This window comes from Ovis aries, chromosome 7, assembly GCF_016772045.2.
Source record: "Ovis aries strain OAR_USU_Benz2616 breed Rambouillet chromosome 7, ARS-UI_Ramb_v3.0, whole genome shotgun sequence".
Lineage (NCBI taxonomy): Eukaryota > Metazoa > Chordata > Mammalia > Artiodactyla > Bovidae > Ovis > Ovis aries.
This window is the reverse complement of record NC_056060.1, coordinates 58,366,870-58,394,024: the sequence shown is the minus strand read 5'-3', so window position 1 is coordinate 58,394,024 and position 27,155 is coordinate 58,366,870. Positions and strand designations below refer to the sequence as shown.

At 38.4% G+C, this 27,155-nt stretch overlaps 1 protein-coding gene across 29 annotated transcripts in view; it reads right to left on the bottom strand.

Moving 5' to 3' along the window:
* The window catches only part of ATP8B4 (ATPase phospholipid transporting 8B4 (putative)), a 295,865-nt gene that overhangs the window by 192,047 nt on the left and 76,663 nt on the right, over positions 1 to 27,155 (bottom strand). For all 29 annotated transcript variants that reach the window (XM_060418006.1, XM_060418005.1, XM_060418019.1 and 26 more), the window contains 3 exons: positions 17,151 to 17,264; positions 14,151 to 14,249; positions 9,075 to 9,136 (listed from right to left, as the gene is read on the bottom strand). In XM_060418006.1, the coding sequence (XP_060273989.1) occupies positions 9,075 to 9,136; positions 14,151 to 14,249; positions 17,151 to 17,264 (275 nt within the window). The remainder of the gene's footprint in view (positions 1 to 9,074; positions 9,137 to 14,150; positions 14,250 to 17,150; positions 17,265 to 27,155) is intronic.

Below are 27,155 nucleotides of genomic sequence, written 5' to 3'. Positions count from 1 at the left end.
CTGTCAAAATTTTTCCTGGGTTTGGTTTAGACAAACCAGTGGGCTCTGACTGAAACCAAATTTACTTACTATAACATTATGATCTCTTTTAGCTTTCAGATTTTATCTTAAAAAGCCTTTACATTATTAAAATTAATGTTCTGACATTTCCAAGGCCTTTGTGGCTTAGATTTATGTTTGTTTTTTCAAAAGAAATTCTAGATCTCTCCTCATGACAACAGAGAAGTGATGCATAAACCTATTTTTAAAAAAAGAGAAGCAAGTTTTAAATGTTACATAGAATGTGGTGTATTTTTAGCTTCTATTGTCATCTCAGATAAAGTGGGTACTAGCTACAGAATAACCTGATATTTTGGTGAGCAGCTGCAACAGAGTTTGTGTTCAGAGCCAAGGAAGAACCAAACTACTTTGAGTAATAAAAAGGGAGATAAATATGAGAAGCCCCAGAACTGAGAGAAGGAGACTGAAGTCAGCTATACTGAGCATTAGATGGGTCACGGAGAAATGATACAGCCAATAGCCAAGAGAACTCTGGGGAAGAAAAATGGTAAAAGGCGATTTCGCATTGTTTGCTATGGAATTTGTGAAATAAACTTCCTTGTTTATACCCCCCACAAAGTCTTAATTCAACTCTACCTTGCTCTCTAATGCTTTCATCTACGGGAGCAGGGGGATTCTTCAAGGGAATTTTAAGAGGAAAAAAAAAGTGGCTAACATCTGGGTTATATAAACTTTAAAAAGAAATTAGGAGATGCCTCTGAAAAAAAGCCACGTGCAGAGTTTTGAAAGTGCTATAATTTCCTATTATTTCAAGATGTACGTCATTCAGGGAAATAGTCACCATTTAGAAATTCAACACTTAAAACATTGATTTCATTCAATATAATAATTGATTACAATAGAAAAATCATTTATAAGAAAGAACTACAATGTCAAAGCTTACATACAAAAACCAGTATATTCCATCTGCAAAACCGACATGTAGAATTGCCCATGAAATGATCGGTCTAAGAGTTAAAAGGAAATTAATTTGAGGGTGAAACTATTCTTGAGACTATTCTTTTACTCTGACTTAGCAGTGTGATCTAAAGTTAAATCAATTTTAAACCATTTCCACTGAGTCCAAAAAACACTGAGACTACTCCCACTAGCTTGTTTTTTAATTCATTGTCATTTTAGCCCATAATAGTGTGTTTTATTAATATTGTTTTAAAAAAAGAAGAATCAATATTTTTCACCTCAAATTTTCTTTTCAAATATGCAGAGCTATTCATATAGACCCTGAATATCTGTCTCCTAGACCCAGCAGTGCCATCATAACATAAATTATCTACAATGGGCTAGACATTTTTAAAAACACTGAAACTTGATGCTCTGTCTTACATTTAACACAGAAGTTTCCACTCTGGTTGCAAACCCACGGGCCCTGATGAAGAAGAGATAACTTAATGCAGAGTTCATTCATTCTTCTGTGAAATTAATAGAATTCCAGAACCTTGCATGTTCCCACTCACCCAATTACAAGCAGCACACAGACACACAACATGCATCAGCTTCAGATTCATCAAGTTCAATGACCTCAGTTAGTTTTTGTTTAGGAAGCTCAAGGGCAAAAAGAGCATATTTAATAAGAAATAATAATCTGCTCTTATCCAAGACTGACATTTTGGATCATAATCCAACAAAGGATGATGACATACGTGAATTACCCTCTCCTGAGTCAGTTATCGCCAAGAATTCAACAGCGTATGATAGATCTTTTGACCATAAGTCTACATACCTCTAATCTGGCAATACAAATATGGGAAGAGTTCCTTCTTAGCTGTCTAAAGGATCTGCTAGCCTTCTGAATCACTACCCAAATTTCCTCAAGGAACTCTGCAAACCAATGCTGATGCATGCGAGTGCCATATAGCTAGTAACTGTAGTATAAAGCTTATATTCAAACCGTTTCAAATTACTGATGTTTGGGGACTTACATGTGTCACTAGCACACTGTTTTAAAGCAGAATGTTCTGGAGCTTTTTTTCATGTTGTGCTATGATTAAGCAAAGATACACTTGAAATTTGATGGTGGTGGTCTGACAGGAAACCCTTGTTTCAGGAAACTCTCATGTGTGGTAGAACTGAAACCTCCCACGCTTTGGTCAACATACCTAACCTGGTCCTGCTCACACTTAAACTCGAGATACTCTGACAAAAGTTACTATCAGTGGACTGAGTAATAATCCTTCAAGTTTCAATTACTTAATATAGGAAATAACAGGGTCAGGGTAATCATTCTAGGTGGATTTGGTAAATACATCACGAAACCCAGTCTTATGGAAAAGGGTAACTATCAATTTAGAAAGATCAAGAAACTATACTTTAAAATTAAAAACAGAGTAAATATCAAGCAGTGAGGAAATGGTCATGTGAATTATAAGATATGAATTCAAGTGAATACAGTCTTTAAAACTGCAACACTTAGGGAGGCTCAACAGGGAGGTGGTGCATATATAATTATGGCTGATCTGTGTTGCTGTATGGCAGAAACCAACAAAACATTGTAATGTTTCCCCAATTAAAAATAAATTTTTAAAAATGCAACCCTTAAAAATTACATGTATAAAAATAATAGAGATTTGGAAAATGGTAATGACATGGTGTGAAGTAAAAACAAGAATAAAAACACACATATATACACAATTATGAAAAGTCTTGAGATAGAAGGAAAAAACAGGAAGGAAATAAAAGAAAATAGTAACAATAATTACTTTTGGATAGTGGAAGCATGAATGTTATTTTCTCCCTTCTACTTTTTTCTACCTCCCAAATTTCTCTTAATAAACATATGCTATTTTTATAACAGGAAAAAATACCAAATTAAAAAAAAAAGAAAGGAAATGTTCTCTTCTAATATCCAATGGGAGATATCAAACTAGAAAATTTGATTAAACAAGGAGAAAATTTACTCCAACTGAATTTATACATTTGTTTTCATAATTATGCAGCATATCTAGGAATATCAGACTTTAAGAGGGAAGACAATACTCTGCAGTACAGAAAGCCCTTGTCTTTCCCTATAAATACTCAGTTTCAAATGAAAAATGATTGAAGAAGATTGACAGGAAGAATTCCGTGAAAGAACTTGGGAAATTTAAGCCAAGTGTGCCAAAGCTCAGGAAAGTATAAAGTGGAATGTGCTACATAAAAAGTTGATGGGCAAGAGCAAACCGACATCTAGAGGAGTCCGGGAAGTGTCCCACCTGAAGGAGGGCAGGGCCAGCTCAGATTCTCCTAGTGTAGAAGTGTAAGTTCAGAAGATGCTAGGTAAGTAACAAATACTAAGAAAAAGTAGCGCTGACTCAATTTGTTCATAATAACACAAATCACAATGCCAACAGCCAGCCAAAGCAAACAGAGAATCCTGAGTTGAGAACCCAGAAGCCAGCCCCATGGCAAAGAGTTCATTTTCTTCTTTGCTGTTTTCTCATTTGTAACCAAGAGCAGTGCTACCCAACAGAAATAGAATGCCAATGACAAATGTGGGCCACAAAGGTAATCTTAAATTTTCTGGTAGCCATATTCAAAAAAGTTTTTCAGAAGGTAAATTAATATTAATGGTATATTTAACGCAGTGTATACAAAATATAACTTCAAAAAGTAATTTAAAACAAATTATTAATGATACCTGTTACATTCTCTTTTTGGTACTAAGTCATTGAAACCTGGCATACACAATGTACTTAACAACACGTCTGAATTTGAACCAGCCTCATTTCAAATGCCCAGGAACCCATGAGGCTAGCAGCTATTTAATTGGGTAGCAGACTTCCACACTCCTTTCCTTGTCCCAAACCCATATGACTAGGAATGTTGATGGGACAGGACAAAAACTGGAAGCTGCATACATACATGAAAGTCAAGAAACAATTCAGCGCTGAAGACAACACATGTAACAGGAAAGAAAGAAAAGATGAAAATGAGGAAAATTTAAATTTCTCAAAGAAAACCTAGCAGAGTAATCATTGATTGGCCATATGTTTTACTAAAACTGTGAGCCTTACTACAAAAAAATGTAAATCGGCATTACAGAGTTATTCTTTTGTGAGGCTCAGATAGTAAAGAATCCACCTGCAGTGCAGGAGACCCAGGCTTGATCCCTGGGTCAGGAAGATCCCCTGGAGAAGAGAATGGCAACCCACTCCAATATTCTTGCCTGGGGTATTCCATGGACAAAGGAGCCTGGTGGGCTATAGTCCATGGGGTCACAAAAAGTCAGACACAACCGAGCAAATAACACTTTCATTTTCATATAAAAAATTATACTATCATTTTAAAAAAATCAATGGAATTCTTTCCCTTGGATGTCTTTTACAATTTGAGAGATACAGGCATAAAGATAGAAGTGTGGGTAAAGAAATGGCCTTGCCTGAGCGACTTCACTTTCACTTTTCACTTTTATGCATTGGAGAAGGAAATGGCACCCCACTCCAGTGTTCTTGCCTGGAGAATCCCAGGGACAGGGGAGCCTGGTGGGCTGCCATCTCTGGGGTCGCACAGAGTCGGACACGACTGAAGCGACTTAGCATAGCATAGCATGGAGGTTCCTGATTGTGTCTGCGTAGTCAAATCACTGTGAAACTTGAGAAACACGACACCAAGGCCTCCCATGCAAGCCACTCATTACTTGCTCTGGGACTGGGTGAGGCACAGGTACAACGCACAGCCCAGGCTGAGAAGTGCTAGGTGGAATGACCTCTGTGGAAACCTTCAGACAGGTTCACACAGCCCCTTACCTGCCTGGGTGTTTCCACGGTGGCAGCTGGCCCAGGATGTTAGCATACCCTGAGGAACCCTCATGAGAAACACTGGGTGTCTCTTGATACGTATTTCAAGAGGAAGAGTCAGCAGACAGCATTTGTAGCCTGGAAGAGAACCTTTTCTTCCCATACATCAGACACAGCAATTTCTACAACATGGAATCATTCACTCCTGCCTAGTTTTAACACTAAAGTCACCGCAAGATTTTATCAAAGGTTAATTCAACACTTACTTCTTAAGCACTTTCATGTAAGGTGCAGAAGATTGGTCCTGACTGGAAAGGAACATAAGTAACAAAATCAAAGCATGAAATTGAAAAGGAAGGTTATAAAGGAAGAATCTTGTCTCCCTAATTATTGTGTGGCTTAGGTTAATAATGTTCATTAGCTTGCCCCATGCTAAGAATGTAGATGAGTAATGCTCCAGACACTAAAAATAAGGATATATATGCTTATTCACATACATATTATATATAGATAAACTATATATATTGTGTGTGTTAGTCAGTTGTGTCCAACTCTTTGCGACCTCATGGATTGTAGCCTACCAGGCTCCTCTGTCTGTGGCATTCTCCAGGCAAGAATACTGGAGCGGATTGCCATTCCCTTCTCCAGGGGATCTTCCCAACCCAGGGATCAAATCTAGGTCTCCTGCATTGCAGGAAAATACTTTACCATCTGAGCCACCAGAGAAGCCCATGAAACCATATGTATATACATATATGTAAATTAGACTTCTAATCACTCATGACATAATATATAAATGTAGGCTTTGTGGTCTGATTACATCATCTCTATTTATTTTATATATAGTTTATATTATTAATTATGTTTATATTTCTATAATTATATGCAAAGCCCTTCAGATGCAAAACAAATAGAGAAGATGTGATCAGACCACAAAGTCTACATTTACACATCATGTCGTGAGTGGTTAGAAGTCTAATTAGGCTCTTACTTGCCGTGGAACCCTGGACAAGCCACTCCCTTTCTAGGCCTTAATCTCAGCATCTCTAAAAAGAAGCACTATCACCACACCTTGGGGTTTTATCAGAATTAAATGTGAAAGCATGGAGCCCACACATGGTGGTTGTTGATTAAGTATGTGTTGAATCTGAACGTAAATGCCCATCTTCCTCACTTCTGAGAGCAGCAGAAGGGATACCTGAAGGCCAGAGGAAAATTAATTGCCCAAAATCTCATAGTGATCACTTACACAGACCATGTTTTCTGGCTGTGCTTTCATCACATCCCCTTCCTCTCAGGGATCTCCCGCCCAAGACTGACCTTGCCTCCCCTCCCTCCAGGACAAGCTGATGATGCCTCCCCTGCCCTAATGTGAACCTCAAGTTCAAGCCTTCTTCCAGAAGCACAAAGGGAAGCCACAGGTACCTGGCAGTACCCAGCCCAGTAAGACACTCATCTCCAGCAACATCCAGACACCTGTGATTCTCTACAGGCTTTTTACTTTAACCCTGCGTCATGACCCACAGCACATGACCCCAAAGCACTTTCCTAATATTTTCCTTTAACACTGCCATGGGATTAAGCATGCATTAACTACTCTTAAGTCAACTTCCTTGAAAGCAGATCCTGAGATGAGGATTCATACTCAAAGGATTCATTATGAAAGCACTTCTGAGAGAAAACGGAAATGAAGATGAGAAGCACGTGGAAGGGGAAGAAGCCACGCAAGGGTATGACTGCAGGCAAAGTCCCACCTTCAGCCTGATTTCAATACCCACTTGCGGTGCAAATTAAACCTCATAGTTTAATGAGGGGCATTGCTCTTTCTTACTCTTGCACCAACTGGTCATTGGTTCCAGTAGTCCAAGGGCAGTGCTCTGAAGAAAGTAGCAAGTGCAAGCCCTTTGAAGCAATGCAGACAGCAGCCTAGGTTAAGCCTAGCAACACAGCAGTGGTCCGACATGTCCCTCACAGCATCCTCTACAATCACCAGCTCCAAAGGAGGACTGAAATCTCCCTGGGCTTTCTCAAATCTAAGCGCATTTGATATTTCCAACTTTGCAAGTCCCCAAAAGTGAAAAGCCAGTCTTGAAAGCCAGAGTACATTCTGTGAAGACCACAACCCCAGCCACCAGTATTGGCTAGTAAAGGGACCCTGCAATATTTTACAGATAAAGCTCCTCTGGTAGATTGCCCTCTCAGCAAGAATACTTGTTACTTCTCAGTTTGAAAGTTCAGCAGCCACTCAGCCACTGTGCTAGGCTCAAGGGACACAGACATGATCAACAGAGATGGCCAAAGGAGCTCACAGTAGTAGGTGATCTTAAAAATGAAAAATGCTGTGTGATTAACCGTATCTTAAAGAATATTCCATTCTCAGGACTGCCCTATGGTCCAGCAGTTAAGAATCCACCTTCCGATGGAGGGGACCCAGATTCGATCACAGGTCGGGGAACTAAGATCCAGTATGCCACAATTAAGACTTGATGCAGCCAAAAATAAATAAATAAATATTCTGAAAAAAAGAACACTCCATTCTGGATATGTGCTTCTACCTTCAACTGTACAGAATCAGCAACAGTACTTTTCAAAATGTCACACATATCAAATTACAAACAGATGCTACCTCTAATGGAATTGACAAGAAGCTAAATGAAAGCACAAGTAAGACTAGTGCTACTTCTAATAATCATGACAAAGATTGTTGTGTGGGACACATACAAGCATCAAGTTTCTGAATATCTAAGTTACTGGATTACTCCCATGGGCTCCAGGTAGAGGCCTCAATATCTTTCACTGCCCAAATACAGTCACAACATTTAACTGGTAATTTGAGATTCATTAAAAGATATACTGAAGCCTTTAGCTCAAATTCATCATGTAATTGCACATATTTTTAATATAGTCCATATGAGATGATAATTCAAAGTAATGAGACTGATTATCAAATATTCTTTGAGGAATTAGTCAGATCATACTGTCAGATCTAATTCCCAGTCAGAACTGCCAGGCTTGAGAAATTCAAGATAGGCAACAGTCCAACTCAAAGTCATATACTACATCAGCTTACAAAGAGTCACCACCTCATAAGAACTTGCTCAACACCACAAAAGTATTCAGGGTCAGGACTAAACTCAAGTCTCTCTGGGCGCGAAACCCAGGCTTTTAAACACCATGCTATAGTGGCTGCAACCCAAAACCTGCTGACGCTGGAAACAAACCATATGGTTCCAAGCATCTTTATGACTTATCCATGTCACACCAGGATCACACTCTCAGACGCTGTTTCTATAACTGTGGTTTTAGATTAAGATCATTTTTCTTCACTGTGCAATAACACCATTTTCTAAAATAATCTAATAAAGGAAAACTATATGTATTAATTGCACTGTAAATAATCGATCAATATTTTACTTATAGAAAGAGATTAATTACTTTAATCCTACCAGTTATTGTCTAAGCTACCTAGCCCTTCTCGATGTCCATTTCTTGGAATTTTTCCATCTCATGTGATTAACTCATTTTATGATATTTCCTTTAAAAACTACATTATTCACAGTATCCAAAAGCTTCAAAATCATCAGCAGACATGACTGATTGCCAGACTGAAGTACAATGTTACAAATTTACTTCACCATATGTTACTATTAGAAAAAAAGGGACAAAGAAAGAGACTAAGAAACAATGAAATGAAGGTTTAAAATGTACCTTTTTGAAAGTTTTCTGAAGGCATTTTTGCTATTGTTTGTGTGTAAATACACATTTTAAACCATTTCAGGGTCAAGAACCATTCCCGTATATATATTTTTTATTGATGGATGAATTTTACAGCAATTAAACATCTGTGTTATGGTGGATAATCCAGCCTAAATTCAACTATCAAGTTGGTACAAAGTTCTTATCACTATATTTATATGTGTTGAAGTCTCTTTAGCAATATTCCCAGAAATTACCAAATTAAATCATTCAAATACTTACTAAACATCTACTACATAAAAGACATCATATGTGTGCCAGTTCCAAATAGTGTTAGATCTAGAAATGAAAAAGTAACTATAGCATGTCTGTATTCAACAAAGGAAACTCCCAAGGAATTTATCTGAAGCAGAAGTTGAGCAGGAAGCACAAGCATCTGCTGAACATAAAAGAGAGCCATGAAGCCACAAAGGACTTACACTGAAATTTTTACCAAGGTAAAAGGGGGAAGAAACATATATTCAACTACAAGAGAAAGTCACCAATGGTCAAGACCTGTTTGATGACCAGAAATCTTAAAAGTAACTTAAAGAATGTGTTTCTTACTTGCTGTCGATGAGCACCTCAGATTGCCGATTATTCACCTGATTATCACTCTTGTGGCGAAACTGAAAATCAAAGCATTTGTGAAAAGATATATTAAATCAGTGCTCTGTGGTGACCTAAATAGGAAAGAAATCCCCAAAAGAGGGGAATATATGTATACATATGGACAGCTAATTCACAGTGCTGTAGAGCAAAAACTAACACAACATTGTAAAGCAAATATACTCCAATAAAAAATTTTTTAAACATATTAAATCACACTTTGTCAGCACAAATGGTGACACTGAAACTACTTTGAGTTCACCTGTTTGGAAAACAACATCAAGTCTAAAATGAGCATGACTTATGCTTACCTTGGCCCCAGCTCCATGTGTTCTAAATTAAGACCCTTCTCACTCAATCTCATTCTGGGTGTCACCAATGGAATAAGTCTGGCCACATGCTCTTCGAATTCCCACACATTTTTAGCTGTCTTCTAAGAAGACAATGTGCCCTTTACTCTGTCGCATAGTTCCAGAGAAAACCATACATGAATTTTGATGTCTTCAATAAGGAATTGGGGCTTCCATTTTTCTCACATATGTGCTCAATACTTTACTGAACATCATCCATTCTGTTTTATGGATTTCTTTGAAGTCAAGCAATTACTTGTTAACAGTGATCTTATGAAATATTAAACATTTAGAACAAAATCAAAATACAATACTGAACCACCTTTGGTGTGGATTTATGTTTTTATGCCCAAGTGATCCTATTTCTTATGCTATATTTCAGTAATGTAAATATCTTATATTGCTTAGAAGAATCCACACATTATGAGCCTTCTACTAAACTAGTAAATGAGCAGCCATTCGGATAGGAACAGGCTAAAGTAGAGATAAAATGTTATTTCAATTGATTAGGCTAAATGAACAGATGAAGAGGTGGTAGTATCAGGACATAAGAAATTTTGATTTCATAGATTTTAATCATCAGGATTATCACTTTTTCCTTAAAAAAAAAACACCTAACATTGTATTAATATCACAGTATATAAATTGCTTCAATCAGCCCTTCCCCTTTTCAACATCCTTACCAAATCCATCCCATTCTTTCTGTTATGCTATGCTCAGTGCATACAATTACACTGATTGCCATGTATAAGTAAATGAATATTACTAAGGAAAAAAGATACTTAGCATTTGTTAACAGGAAAAGAGTTTTATAATGCTGGTAGAAGAGTAAATTATGTCAACCCATCATTGGCATGCGAATTTCTCTCCAGCAATAAGAATGGAAACATTATTCTGTCAGAATATGTAATTTGAAAGGGGTGGATGTTCTGTTCCCCCCTCCATACCTACACCTCATCCTTCTACACTCTGCCCTGTGCCCGGGGATGCTGATCTATTTAATCCCTGCCTTTTGGATTGGGCTTGGCTGGTATTGACAGAAAATCACGGGGTCAGAGGAGAGTAAAAGGGGGTTATATGTTACTGGTTTCTTCTGAACTGGGTCAGCAGTGGGTGCTTCCTCTATAGATAGCCCTCAACTTCAGCTCCAGGTCTGGTAACTGCCTCCTCCCTTTGCCCCTTCAGGTTTAGAAGTAGTACTGCCACCTTTGTTGCTACCCTACGTGCTTTTCCTCACTCACAACCCTTTTAATAGTGCCTTCATTATTAATCTTTCTCCAATTTTTGGCCACCTCATGCGAAGAGTTGACTCATTGGAAAAGACTTGGATGCTGGGAAGGTTTGGGGGCAGGAGGAGAAGGGGACGACAGAGGATGAGATGACTGGATGGCATCACTGACTCGATGGACGTGAGTCTGAGTGAACTCCGGGAGTTGGTGATGGACAGGGAGGCCTGGTGTGCTGCGATTCATGGGGTCGCAGAGTCAGACACGACTGAGCGACTGAACTGAACTGAATCTTCCCCCATTCCATGGTGACATCTGTTTCCTGCCAAGACCCTAACTGATAAAGATATTCTGTTGTTAAACGAGACATATTATCATAAAAAGATATTCAAACATCAGAGACTTAATATTTAGACACCTCTATATCTAACCTGAACAAGCTTCCCAGGTGGTGCTAGTGGTAAAGAACCCGCCTGCCAGGTAGGAGACATAAGAGATGCAGGTTTGATCCCTGGGTCAGGTACATTCCCTAGAGGGGCATGACAACTCACTCCAGTATTCTTGCCTGGAGAATCCCACGAACAGAGGAGCCTGGCAGTCTACAGTCCATGGTGTCACAAAGAGTCAGACATGACTGAAGCAGCTGAGCACACAACTTGACTAGCTGGTTAGCATCACAGAAAATCACCATGGAGTTCGCTGCCTAAAAGCTGAGTGGCCTAATCTCCGAGCCTCAGGATGCTCAGGCTTTTCCAAGGGATTTTGCCATTGACACAGATGGAGCCTGGGAGGACTAGAAACAATTATCACAGGTTCAGAAGATATATAAACCTATCACTCAATGGCATATAGAGAGCCATTGAGGCTAGAGCATGTGCAGTCATCTAGGGTAAGAATAGAATTTGTCGGAATTTAGAATGCTTGGTTTTCCCAAAACTGTTTTAAATCTGAATATGATTTACTTCATTTGGGTTATGGAGATTTTAAAATGCTCTATCATCTTATACCTTAATTATTTACATTAGTTGCTTGACTTTTTAAATTGCTTGATTTTGTAATTTCATCCAAAGATGGGTTCAATAAAGGACAGAAATGGTATGGACCTAACAGAAGCAGAAGATACTAAGAAGAGGTGGGAAGAATATACAGAAGAACTATACAAAAAGATCTTCATGACCCAGATAATCATGATGGTGTGATCACTCACCTAGAGCCAGACATCCTAGAATGTCAAGTCAAGTGGGCCTTAGAAAGCATCACTATGAACAAAGCTAGTGGAGGTGATGGAATTCCAGTTGAGGGCTATTTCAAATCCTAAAAACTGATACTGTGAAAGTGCTGCATTCTATATGTCAGCAAATTTGGAAGATTCAGCAGTGGCTGAATTTTCAGCAGGACTGGAAAAGGTCAGTTTTCATTCCAATCCCAAAGAAAGGCAATGCCAAAGAATGCGCAAACTATCGCACAATTGTACTCATCTCACACGCTAGTAAAGTAATGCTCAAAATTCTCCAAGCCAGGCTTTAGCAATACATGAACCATGAACTTCCAGATGTTCAAGCTGGTTGTAGAAAAGGCAGAGGAACCAGAGAGCAAATTGTCAACCTTCACTGGAGCATCGAAAAAGCAAGAGAGTTCCAGAAAAACATCTATTTCTGCTTTATTGACTATGCCAAAGCCTTTGACTGTGTGGATCACAATAAACTGTGGAAAATTCTTAAAGAGATGGGAATACAGACCACCTGACCTGCCTCTTGAGAAATCTGTATGCAGGTCAGGAAGCAACAGTTAGAACTGGACATGGAACAACAGACTGGTTCCAAATAGGAAAAGGAGTACATCAAGGCTGTATATTGTCACCTTGCTTATTTAACTTATATGCAGAGTACATCATGAGAAACTCTGGGCGGGAAGAAGTACAAGCTGGAATCAAGACTGCCAGGAGAAATTTCAATAACCTCAGATATGCAGATGACACCACCCTTATGGCAGAAAGCAAAGAGGAACTAAAGAGCCTCTTGATGAAAGTGAAAGAGGAGAGTGAAAAAGTTGGCTTAAAGCTCAACATTCAGAAAACTAAGATCATGGCATCCGGTCCCATCACTTCATGGCAGATAGATGGGGAAACAGTGGTAACAGTGGCTGACTTTAATTCCGGGGGCTCCAAAATCACTGCAGATGATGACTGGAGCCATGAAATTAAAACAGGCTTACTCCTTGGAAGGAAAGTTATGACCAACCTAGACAGCATATTAAAAAGCAGAGACATTACTTTGCCAACAAAGGTCCGTCTAGTCAAGGCTATGATTTTTCCAGTGGTCATGTATGGATGTGAGAGTTGGACTGTGAAGAAGGCTGAGCACCGAAGAATTGATGCTTTTGAACTGTGGTGTTGGAGAAGACTCTTGAGAGTTCCTTGGACTGCAAGGAGATCCAACCATTCCATCCTAAAGGAGATCAGTTCTGGGTGTTCATGGGAAGGACTGATGTTGAAGCAGAAACTCCAATATTCTGGCCACCTGATGCAAAGAGCTGACTCATTTGAAAAGACCCTGATGTTGGAAAAGATTGAGGGTGGGAGGAGAAGGGAACAACAGAGGATGAGATGGTTAGATGGCATCACCGACTCAAAGGGCATGAGTTTGAGTAAACTCTGGGAGTTGGTGATGCACAGGGAGGCCTGGTGTACTGAGGTTCATGGGGCTGCATAGAGTAGGACATGACTGAGCAACTGAACTGAACTGGTACGATGAGCAGAGGATGCTGCTGCTGCTAAGTCGCTTCAGTCGTATCCAACTCTGTGTGACCCCATTGATGGCAGCCCACCGGGCTCCCCCATCCCTGGAATACTCCAGGCAAGAACAGAGGAGTGGGTTGCCATTTCTGTCTCCAATGCATGAAAGTGAAAACTGAAAGTGAAGTTCCTCAGTCGTGTCCGACTCTTAGCATCCCCATGGACTGCAGCCCACCAGGCTCCTCTATCCATGGGATTTTCCAGGCAAGAGTACTGGAGTAGGTTGCCATTACCTTTTCTGGAGCAGAGGATGTGAGAATGCCTAATATCTACCAGTTCCTAAAACTTAGACAAAGACTTGAGATACAGGATAAATAATACTGTAAATAATACTGTACTGAATGGAAACAGGTTTGTCTATCAATTCTGATCTTATCACTAATTAGCTGTATGTTCATTAGAAATCTTTAGTTCTTTATAGGTGAGAGTGTCTTCACGTATAAAATAAGGGAGTGAGTCTACTTATTGAAGCCCCCTTGCTATTACCATAAACAGCCCTGGCTCTATGACCTCTATATTAAGCATCAAATAACCATAAAGCTTCTTATGGTAAATATTTGCCAAATAACTTCATTCAAAAATTTCAAATGGATCTCTATTTTCTACTTCTGAAAGGTCACAACTAAAACCGAGACCGCAGGAATGCTCAAAAGCAAATACTTACATAGTCATCTGTGGCATCTTTGACAGCTGTCATAGTTACCACTAGGACCAAGGGTACAATGGTGGTAAACCAAGTCAAGGAGGAAATTTCCGGAATCAGCTGAAACAAACATTTCAAGTAGTTTAGTGCTTTTAAGTTTCATAAATATAGCTTTCAAGTTTTGTCATTCAACTTCATAAAACAACAGAAATCAATGAAATGATATTCAGTTATTTGTACAAATGTAGAACATTCAATAATGTGTTTGCACTCAGATATAAGACACACAGAATAAAAGCATCATTGAACAATTTTCAGACTACCTGGCAAAAAATTAAATTTTTATAGCAAGTTGAGAAGAAAGCTTCTTGAAGTCTTTCACAAATGATGATCTTATCCCAGGATGATAAACATCACCTATCTTTTCTCAGTTTCTCAATTCAACTTTTCACAGTTTTACCAGCTCCTTATAATTCTCAAAGACAGAATCTTCAAGCACCTACCTTGCACCAGACACAATCCCAAATACTTTTAATATATGATATCACTTGATCCTCAGAGAAGTTTATCAAGTTAGATTCTGTACCAGAGGTGTTTTGCACAAATCTAGAGTGTTTATATTCCATGTAAATAGTGCACAGCACAGAATACACTGTGAATGACAGCCACAAGTCCAGAAATGCCACAACCCTGGGTACCATTTCCCTACTTTATAAAAAAGTATCAGAGAAGTCAAACTGATTTAGCAGCCCAGAATATACGCTGCTAAAAATTGAATCTAGGTCTATTTGACTCCAAAGCTTGGGCCTCTACCTGTAAAGCCACCCACCTAAGAGAGACACAGTGGCAGTCGACATGACTCTCTTACAAAGGTAGTCTTCAAGCGGGGTTCATTTTGGAGTTACTTCAGGGCCATCAGGCAAGGAAGGATGGGTGGAGATGGTCAGTGCATATTGATCAGGCCTCAACCAAACAGCACTACAATAAATTTTATGCAATAGCTTCCTCATAAGATTTAAAAAAAAAAAAACCCTCAAAAGCCTCTGAAGGACCAACAAAAACATCAGCCTTAAAGATGGATTCTAGTCAGAGTTCTATCATTAACACATGGTAAAAGCTTCACACCTCACTTAACCTCTCCAGATCTCATTTCTGCATCAATTAAAAAAAAAAAAGGAGATTATACTGAACCATCCTAAAGACCCGTTCTAGATATAAAGTTCTGTGAACAGGAATCTTTGGTCATAAATAAGAAAAGCCATTAGAGAAATTAGAGAAGTGGTGTAAAGGGTCCTATGAAGACACCGAAAGCAAATTCATGGGAGGAAGAGAAAAAAAGTCTCTTCCAAAATTATAAGGTGTACTTTCAGTGCTATTTTCTCTCTTGTTCAGCATCCAGTTCTTTTTTATTTTTTTCTCCCTACTCCAGGAGGACTCCTCAGACCCTACCTGCTTACCTCTTAATGATTTCACACCCTTTTAAACTCTCTCTCCAAAGTTCTTTTCAACTTTCTCTTACAGAACTTGGTGACTATTGGTCTTGTGCAGGTATTTAGCCTTTGATGGAGTTTACCACCCACTTTGGGCTGCATTCCAAAGCAATTTGACTCCAGGGAGACCTGGTCTGGTATGCCAGGTCTGCCAGCCTCACACCAACCCTGGGCTGGGCCTCCATCAGAAGGAGCAACCAGTTGTTTTCAACTCTTTCCTTATTCCTTATTCCTTATTTCCCTCTACTTTGAGTACACATAATTTTGATGGACTGACTCCATCTAACTGGCTTCTGGACTTTGGCATGTGATCTAGGTTAAGGCAATCACTGCATTAAATTCCTGTGCCAGAGTGACAGGTTTGGAAAAGGAAGATAACACCATGGTCCAATTAAAGCTAATCCCAAGACTTTTTAGAGAACAGAAAAAGTGATTCATTTTTATTCTCCCTTTCTCCCTCTTTCCTCTCCCCACTGCCTCTCCCTCTCCTTCTCCCCCTCTGCCTCTCTTTTACATCAGCATTGAAGCCAGGAAAATAAAACTCTAAAGTTTTCAAGGATCACCAGGTAGAGAGGGTCTGCCTGAGAGTAAACATGAAGGAAATAAAAAAACAGAAAAGTGACATCCTGTTGAAATAAATAGTTGTCATAAAGCACATTAAGTGAATTTAGATGTCTGTGACTTACATTAACTGAATTTAGATGTCTGCAACTTACTACCAAGATTCTTAAGACAGTTATTCTACTGAATAAATAGCTGTTTAGTTAAAGAAAAATAGTGCTCAAACTATAATCAAGACTGTACATATCCAGTTCATCCTCTTACCTCCTATAATTAATGCATAGCCCAGCTGATTCAGAATCTACCTGTTTGATGTGATTACTCTAAAATAAATATGAGGTAAATAACTGGCTAATATGAGCCACTTATATGTATGCTAAATCTTTGATTTATGCCTTTCCTTTCTGAAATATCAGTAAAATTTGAAATTTCACTTAGGTTCAAATTTTAGTCAAGCGGGAAGAAAAAGGAAGGTTACCAACTACCAAGGAACCACTCAAAACTATAAAAAAGTCACAGTGAAATAACATATAGCATTTACTTATATATACGTAAAAATATGTCATTGTTCTTAGATGCAAACAAAATTTACCAAATTAAGTTCCACAAACCACTAGTCAGATAAATTCTTTGCTTCAACTCTGTCAATAACCATGCTGTGAATGTGATAGGGAGATAAAGAAAGGAAGCAGGCTGTGAACAGTAATTATTAGGCTCTGGTTTGGTTCAAATAAAGTGCAAGGCAGCATTTTAAAATGACCTCAGTGTTTAAAATGATGAATGCACTAGTTACTTTACCCATTCCTATCCCTCCCACACTTGTGAAGAGAAACTGCAATAAAAACATCAAAAATCTGATAAGGCTGCTTTTCTATGCATGAACATTTAGAGAAGCAAAATAATTAATTTTCTCAAATTATATGAATACTCAACAAAAACAAATGATGAAGAAATACAACCTAGACATTACCTGCAAAATCAGGAGGAAAAGGAAATATGCATTTGCCACTCTTTGGAACTGTTCAAATAAATTAATCGGCAAGAAGGTGAGAATGCTGTACTTGGATGTGTGGATACGATTATCCTGAAAAAGAAACAGCATCACATTAGTTTGGGGTGAGGCATGACTCACTATCAAAAACAGTTCTAAACTTACGAGACAGAGAATGAGTTATGCCAGAGCAAGTAAGATAAGCTGATTATCTAGAAAATTTTAGACTCTGTGTGGGCCAAGGGTTTCATTTTTCCCAAGAGGACATGCTCCTGATACTAGGTGAAATTACCATTCAAAGTTATAAAATCATCCATGACTTAAAAAATTATCAAATGCAAAAGTCTGCCCCTGACATTTTTTATCCTTATGTACTTACCCACTTGGCAGCCATTTCTTGAGAACCTACTGTTTACAGACACTGAGCTTGTGGCTGGGATTTGTGAAATAAAAAGGAACTTCAGGAATCACTTGGTTCACCTTCCCAAAGCCATGATCCTTTAGATAACTCTGACAAGGGCACCTAGGTCTATCTTTGAGAGTCTTCTGGTGGAGAACTGACCACCTTACAAGGCAGGTGTAATCCTGTTTCCATTTCAGGATGGGAAATGATAGAAAGGCCTTTATTATGAGAGACTCAAGTCTGCCTCCCTGTAAATTTTGCCATGCGCCAAATTCCATCCCTGGGGTCACCTAAATAAAGTCTAAGCCCTTTCCATATTGACAATCTTCAAATACTTGAGGGTGACTCACAGGACTTCCCTAAATCCTCTCCATTATGATCTAGGTGTTCATGAAACCCTTAGCCATTCTCCATGACTTTTTCATGGACATCTCTTCCTGATCAGCCTCTTCTGCATCCATCCCAACCTCTCTGCATCTCTCTCTTAAAACATGGTGTCCAAATACAAATATTCATTGCAGATCTAGCTCAACTGGTCCACATACAAAAGAGCCTTTGATGTTCTGTGTTCTGGATTATTATACTAACTTGCCTTAAAATTTCATTAGCATTTTGTCAATTAATCTCACTGTTTATTCACACTGTTTTGATGAATTAAAATCTCAAGGTCATTTCTTCATAAATCATTATTAAATCAAGTCTCCCATTCCTAAACACTCACAATTTATTTTTTTAAGTCCTGATGATTTTTCACATATTCCTTTTATAGGAGCCAAATTTAAAAAATTAATCTTGGGTGTGCTATCACAAAAGCACTAAATATTCCTCCCAACTTTGTGTCATCAAAGAATTTCAAACACATGCCTTTTATATAGTCTTTCAAAGCTATATAAAACTAATTCATTAAAAAGTACAGAGGTAAAACAAAAAAAATTTAATAAAAGAAATAAAACTATAGCAAGTTGCTAGAGATTTCTCCACAGATTATAGCTGATATCTTTTTCAGGCATTTACTAAAATATATAAAATTTATTTTATTTAACAATTTATAAATCTAACTACATTCTCATGAGACTTCACTCTATCTTATTCACAAACATAGCAGAAGAAATTTGGTATGACAGATCTTACTGACACTCAGAATCAGCATGCTTAGAGAACTTCTATCCACTAATATCATAAAATGGAGATTAGTCCACATGATTTTTATTTTTTATTGAAATATAGCTTATTTATAATGTTTTTCTAGTTTCTGGTATATAGCAAAATGATTAAGTTTATATATACTCCTTTTCATATTCTTTTCCATTATGGTTTATTATAGGATATTAAATACAGTTCCCTGTGCCATAGAATAGGATCTTGTTTATATCTGTTCTACATATAATCACTTGCATCCATCCATCTAATCCACCCATCCACCCCCACTCTTCCCCTTGGCAACCACAAGTCTGTTTGCTATGTCTATGAGTCTGTTCCGTTTCATAAATAGACTTGTTTGTGCTGTATTTTATTTTTAAATTAACTTTTATTGGAGTATAGTTGCTTTACAAGGTTGTTAGTTGTGTCATATTTTAGATTCCACATATAAATGATATCACATGGTATTTGTATTCCTCTTTCTGACTTACTTATCATATATGATATATAATACATTGGAGAAGGAAATGGCAACCCACTCCAGTGTTCTTGCCTGGAGAATCCCAGGGATGGCAGAGCCTGGCGGGCTGCCGTCTATGCGGTCGCACAAAGTTGGACACAACTGAAGTGACTTAGCAGCAGCAGCAGCAGCAGTTCCATCCTTGTTGCTTCAAATGGCATTATTTCATTCTTTTTATGGATGAATAATATTCCACTGTGTGTATGTGTGCACACAGGCACCTATGTGTATATACACATATATCACATCTTCTCTACCCATTCATCTGTGGATGGACATTCAAGGTTGTTTCCATGTCTTGGCTATTATAAATAGTGCTACAATGAACACTGGGATGCATGTATCTTTTTGAATTACAGTTTTATCTGGATATATGCCAGGAGTATGATTGCTGGATCATATGGCAACTCTATTTTTAGCTTTTTGAAGAGTCTTCATACTGTTTCCATAGTGATTTACATCCCCATCAACAATACAGGAGGGTTTCTCCGCACCCTATCCAGCATTTGTCATTTGTAAATGACAGCCATTGAGTCCATGTGAAGTGATACCTTATCATAGGTATTATTATTATCATTATCTCTAATAATTAGCAATGTTGACCATCTTCTGCAATGTTGGTCATCTGCATATTATCTTCAAATAAATGTCTATTTAGGACTTATATCCATTTTTTTGACTGGGTTATTTGTTCTGTTACTGAGTTGTATGAGATATTTGTATATTTTGGAAATTAAGCTCCTGTCAGTTGCATCATTTCCAAATATTTTCTCCCAGTCCATAGACTGTCTTTTCTTTTTGTTTATGGTTTCTTTGGCTGTGAAAAGTTTTTAAGTTTGATTAGATCCCATTTTTTTAATTTTTATTTTATTTCTATTGCTTTGGGAGACTGATCTAAGAAAACACTTCTACAATTTATGTCAAAATCACTTATTTATCCTTTATCTTTCATATTTTATTTGGTTTTTCTCTCTTTTCTTCTTGGTGAGCCTGCCCAGAGGTTTGTCAGTTTTGTTAACTCTTTCAAAGAACCAGCTCTTGGTTTTGTCAATTTTTTCTAATTTCTACTTTGTCTCTGATATTAAGTTTTCCTTTCCTTCCACTGACTTTAGGTTTTGCTTTCTATTCTTTTAAACTTTTTATTTCAGACTTGTCTTATTTCTTGAGGAAGGTTTGTGTCACTATGAACTTTCCTCTCAGACCTGCTTTTGCTGCATCCCACAGATGCTGAATGGTTGTATTTTCATTGTCATTTGTCTCAAGCTATTTTTTAATATCCTCTTTGATTTCATCATTCACCCATTGATATTTCTTAATAGCATGTTGTTTAGTTTCCATGTAATCATTTTCTTTTTTCTCATGTTTCATGTTTGAGATCATTTCTATCCTCTTAAATTTGTTGAGGCTTATTTTACATCCTAGTAGGTGGTCAGTCCCAGAGAATGTTCCATGGGCACTTGAAAAGAACACATATTTTGCTATTTTGGAATATAATGTCCTAAAAATATCAATTAAGTCTAATTGTTCCATTGTATTATTTAGGATCTCTGTTGCCTTGTTGATTTTCTGTGTGGAACATCTGTCCACTGACGTGAATGGGAAGTTAAAGTCTTCTACCATTATTGTATTCATGTCAATTTCTCCCTTCACATTTGTTTTATGTTATGTTCATTTTATGTATTTGGGTGCTCCTGTATTAGGTGAATATGTTAATACATACACTATCCTTTTCTTACGTCGATCCTTCTATCATTACATAGAGTCCTTCTTTATCTTTCTTTATGGACTTTGTTTGAAAGTCTATTTTGTCTCATGAGTATTTCTACCCCCACTTTCTTGTCATTTCTGTTTGCATTAAATGCCTTTTTCCATCCCTTCACTTTCAATCTATGTGTATTTTTTTGCCCTATTAAGTAGGTCTCTTGTAGGCAGCATATTGTAGGCTCTTATCTTTTTAACCAACCTGCCACTCTAAGTCTTTTGATTGGATTATTTATTTCATTGACATTTAAGGTAATTATTGATAAATATATGTTTATTGCCATTCTAAACCTTGTTTTCAAGTTGATATTTTATTTATGGTTCCTTTCTTTGCCTTTTTGTTTTTCCTTCTGTGGTGAGACGGTTTTCCTTTATATTACACTTGTGTTCTCTTCTTTTTGGTTTTTGTGAATCTATTGTATGTTTCTAATTTGTGATTACCTTCTTTTTAAAGCATATTAACACATTCCTATATCTAGTTGCTTTAAATTGGTAGTCACAATAATAGCAAATGAAGCAACTGACAAACAACTAACCTCAAAAATATACAAGCAACTTATGCAGCTCAATTCCAGAAAAATAAACGACCCAATCAAAAAATGGGCCTAAGAACTAAATAGACATTTCTCCAAAGAAGACATACGGATGGCTAACAAACACATGAAAAGATGCTCAACATCACTCATTATTAGAGAAATGCAAATCAAAACCACAATGAGGTACCACTTCACACCAGTCAGAATGGCTGCGATCCAAAAATCGGCAAGCAATAAATGCTGGAGAGGGTGTGGAGAAAAGGGAACCCTCCTACACTGTTGGTGGGAATGCAAACTAGTACAGCCACTATGGAGAACAGTGTGGAGATTCCTTAAAAAATTGCAAATAGAACTACCTTATGACCCAGCAATTCCACTTCTGGGCATACACACCAAGGAAACCAGAATTGAAAGAGACACACGTACCCCAATGTTCATCGCAGCACTGTTTATAATAGCCAGGACATGGAAACAACCTAGATGTCCATCAGCAGATGAATGGATAAGAAAGCGGTGGTACATATACACAATGGAGTATTACTCAGCTGTTAAAAAGAATTCATTTGAATCAGTTCTGATGAGATGGATGAAACTGGAGCCGATTATACAGAGTGAAGTAAGCCAGAAAGAAAAACACCAATATAGTATACTAACACATATATATGACGACCCTGTATGCAAGACAGGGAAAGAGACACAGATGTGTATAACGGACTTTTGGACTCAGAGGGAGAGGGAGAGGGTGGGATGTTTTGGGAGAATGACAGTCTAACATGTATACTATCATGTAAGAATTGAATCGCCAGTCTATGTCTGACGCAGGATGCTGCATGCTTGGGGCTGGTGCATGGGGATGACCCAGAGAGATGTTATGGGGAGGGAGGTGGGAGGGGGGTTCATGTTTGGGAATGCATGTAAGAATTAAAGATTTAAAAATTAATTAATTAATTAATTAAAAATAAAATAAATAAAATAAATATAAGGTATTTGAAATTAATATTCATAAAATGAAATAAATGGACATTTGAGATCACTGAGAACTTTGTAATCTTCTGATAATGTTACCATGTGGTAGGAAATATATCACCATTTTAATGAAAAATTTGTTTATTTTTAATAATAGTTTTAAACTGCTTATAAAAATCTGATTATGTCTAAAAGTACAAGTCATGGAAAATAAAAGAATACCAGAGTGAAAAAAATAAATAAATAAATAAATTGGTAGTCACATAGGCTCAAACACATTCTTTTTTAAAAAATATACATTTTCTTTACACTTTATTATTCTCCCCCACCACATTTTTTTTTATTTTGATGCCCTTTTTTTTATATCTTCATGTTTTTTCTTTTGCAGTTCATTGTGGTTATCATAACTTTCACCAAAAAAAATTTTTTTTAACTTCTGTACTGGCTTTATTTAAGTGACTTATTTTCTAGTTGTAATTTTCTCTTTCCTATAGATTCTTACTTGTTTTCTATTTAGAGAAAACCTTTCAATATCTTATTTTAGAATATCTTTAGTATTGCTATATTCTTTTAATTTTTGCTTCCTTGTGAAATTCTTTATATCTCCTCTATTCTAAAGGATAATCTTGCAGGGTAGAGTGTCCTGGGTTGCAGGTTTTTCCCTTTCAGAACTTTGAATATATCTTGCCACTCCCTTCTGACATGCAATGTTTCTGTAGAGAAATAGGCTGAGAGCCTTATGGAGATTCCTTTGTAACTATTAATAACTTGTTTTTCTCTTGATGCCTTAGAATCTTCCCTTTAACTTTTGCCGTTTTACTTACAACGTGTCTTGGTGTAGTTCTGTTCAGTTCATATCATTTTGGACCCTCTACGCTTCCTGTAACTGGAATTCTGTTTCCTTTAGGTTTGACACTTTGAAGCCATAATTTCTTCAAATATGTTTTTGATCCCTTTTTCTCTTTCTTCTCCTTCTGGGATCCTATGATGTTTAGATTGACATGCTTTATATTATTCCATGAAAAAGTGTGAAAGTAAAAGTATTAGTTGCTTAGTGATGTCTGACTTTGCAATCCCAATAAGTGGACTGTAGCCACCAGGCTCCTCTGTCCAGGGAATTCTCCAGGCAAGAATATTAGAGTGTTTGGCAGAAAGCAACACAATTCTGTAAAGCAATTATCCTTCAATTTGTAAAGAATTTAAAAAAAAAAAAAAAAAAGAATACTAGAGTGGGTAGCCATTCCATTCTCCAGAGGATCTTCCCGACCCAGAGATTAAACCTGGGTCTCCTGCATTGCAAGTGGATTCTTTAACATCTGAGCCACCAGGGAATATTACATAGATCTTGTATATTGTTTTCATTTTTTTATCTTCCCGTCTGCTATTATGATTAGGTGATTCCCATTATTTTATCTTTCAGATCACGTACTTTTTTTTTGCATTATTCAGTTTGCTATTTATTGCCTTTCACTCAGTTTTCCTCTCACCAAATGAGCTTTCTAATTTTTCTTGGTTCCTCTTCATAGTTTCTAGTTCCTTTTTAAAATAATCTGCATTTCTATCAATAGTCTTTTTTAATTCCTTTGTTATTTTTATTTTCTGTTTTTATTTTAACTCAGAGACTATTAGACTGGAGACGTCTGTTTCACTGTTTCTTCTTTCAGGGGAATTCTCTTGATCTTTTAATTAGGAATGGTTCCTCTGCTTCTTCATATTCCTTATATTTCTCTTACTTTATGAATTTAGGAGAAGCTACTGCGGTCTTGGAGAGCTGTTTTTATGTGGGAGTGTTCCTGTGTAGTGTATGTGAGTCTAATGTTTTTGGCTGCATGGGCTGTTTTTAGTACAGATGCCTGCCGCATGTTTCCTCAGTGTGTGCTGTTTGTTATCTCTTTGGTAGAACGTATGACTGGCATGGTGATAACAAAAGCCTGCACTGGATGAGCAGGGCCTCCTCTTTGCTCTATGGTTGTCACAGTTCTGTTGGGGGCAGGGCCTGCTCCACAGTTGTTGTAAAAGCCCCCAGATCCATTTCTGAGCTGTGATGTGAAATAGGCAGGTCTTTGGAGAAGGCAATGGCACCCCACTTCAGTACTCTTGTCTGGAAAATCCCATGGACGGAGAAGCCTGGTAAAGCTGCAGTCCATGGGGTTGCTAAGAGTCAGACACGACTGAATGACTTCACTTTCATTTTTCACTTTCATGCACTGGAGAAGGAAATGGCAACCCACTCCAGTTTTCTTGTCTGGAGAATCCCAGGGATGGGAGAGCGTGGTGGGCTGCCGTCTATGGGATCGCACAGAATCGGACACAACTGAAGTGACTTAGTAGTAGCAGCAGCAGTTATGGGAGGAGCCACTGAGTATACCTCTTCCTCCAGAACTGTCCACCAGAGAGTGTATTCTATGGTGTCACCTGTTACCTGTGATACAGGCTCACAAAGTACACAGTTCCACCTCAGCCGTGGGAATGCAGTTGGCCCTGGTGTTCCTCCAGAGCTATATTCACAAAGCCACCAGCACAGATCTGTAGGTGCAGTTCCACTTAAGTCAGGTACCAGGACCACAGTACTTGTGCACCTGGACTTGCTGTGCGAGCTATGGAAGCAGTCCAGACCCAGACCCACCCCAGTGTGCATGTGCCTGCCAGCAAAGCCCACAGCTGCTAATGTCAGAACTGCCCAAGCCATCGGAGCACCCATAGTCTGCTCGGATGTCCTGCAGCACTGAGTTTACAAAGGCACCAGTGGCTAGGGGGTAAATATGTGGATTACACAGACATGAAGAGAGGGCTCAGTTTCAGCCCTTCTTCCTACATCACGTAGCACCTGCAAATCAGGTCCGATTTCAGCCCCACCTCCACATGTGGGCAATCCACTGGCTCTTGCACACTCCCAGAGCTCACAAAGGTGGAGCCACACCCACTGTGAGCATACCAATAGTGGGGCTGCTATGGCAATCTTCATGCACCCACTAACAATAGCACTTCACTTCCTTGGTAGGCTGGGAATATGCATGTACTCCTTGGTTGCAGCCTATACCGCACTCCAGGCCTTTCAGGCTGTCTCCGTGCGGGTCTGTCCTTTGAAGCCCACGTTTCAGCACTCAGCACCGCCACACACTATCAGATACCAGGGAAGTGGCACAGGCTCCCTGTACTGGTCCCTCTCTGTTCTTGCCACAAACCAGCTGCTGTACTCTCCTCAGAGCCCCTGAAGCTCCCTCTCTGTCCCAGCTGATCTCCCCCCATTTGAAGGGCTTCCTAGGGTGAGGAAACAGTTCCTCTTTCACAGCTCCCTTCCAGGGATCCCATCCTGATTTTCTTTTTTCTTTCACCTTACCCAAGTACGTGGTGATCTTTCTTGCAATTTTGATGTTCTGAGATCTTCTGCCAACATTCAGGAGGTATTTCATAAGAATGGTTCCACATGTGGATATATTTTTGATATATTTGTGGAGGAGTGAGCTCTTCATCTATTTTCCCATCTTGACTGGAACCTCTTCCCATGTGGCTTGTTTTAAATGAACCTACAATGATGCCTAGTAATCACTACTGCCTGGACTATCCAGTCCATGGAATTATCCAGGCCAGAATACTGGAGTGGGTAGCCTTTCCCTTCTCCAGGAGATCTTCCCAACCTTGGGATTGAATCCAGGTCTCCTGTATTGCAGGTGGATTCTTTACCACCTGAGCCACAAGGGAAGCCCAAGAATACTGGAGTGGGCAGCCTTTTTCTTCTTCAGGAGATCTTTCCAACCCAGGGATCAAATCCAGGTCTCCTGCATTACAGGCAGATTCTTTACCAGCTGAGCACAAGGAAAGCTCAAGAATACTGGAGTGAGTAGCCTATCCCTTCTCCAGTGGATCTTCCAGACCCAGGAATCAAACTGGGGTCTCCTGCATTGCAGGTGGATTCCTGACCAACTGAACTATCGGGAAAGCCCAAAGGAAATAATGTCATCTGTTAAATGGCCATTTTTAACATTCATCAGGAATCAATGCATCCAGCTCTGTGAAACAAGTTGTGGGAGAGTAAAAGAAGTGTCAAGAGAAGGATCTGCAGCTTCATTGGACTGATGCATCACACTGTGCTGAAAACTGTCTGTCAGCTGATGATCACTATTTTGCACTGAGTTTTCTATCCAAAAACTTGACTGGGAAGGAAGGGCTGTTGGTCACAACTTATTTTTCTAAAAAAAAAAAAACGGGACTTGGAAAACTAATGGGAAAGAGAAAAGCTAAGGAGAAAACACAGTTAACCAAAAGGATCACATGTTCCTAATTCCATTTTACATTTTCCTGCTAAGTTGAAACTAAAATAGAAGTTAAGCCCGTATCTTACTAAAAGGACAGAGTATTTGCTGGGACCAATTCTAAACCCTGACAGGAATTATAAAGAAGTTCTCCTATAAAACTGAATTCCACAAAGGTGAAGAGTAAACTGTACCGGACAAAGGGATAATACCAAATGGGGACTGTGACAATTCTGTTTAAACTGACTTATAGCAGTGATGGTGTTTGTCCTGCTGGCTTTGCTGTGACTCAGTCACAGATGATGCGAACATGCATAGCTGACTGGGAACAAGGAACGAGGGCTCCCCCTCCTGGAGAATCTCCACACCCTTTTACCTTTGTTTTTCAATGAAAAGGGATAAATA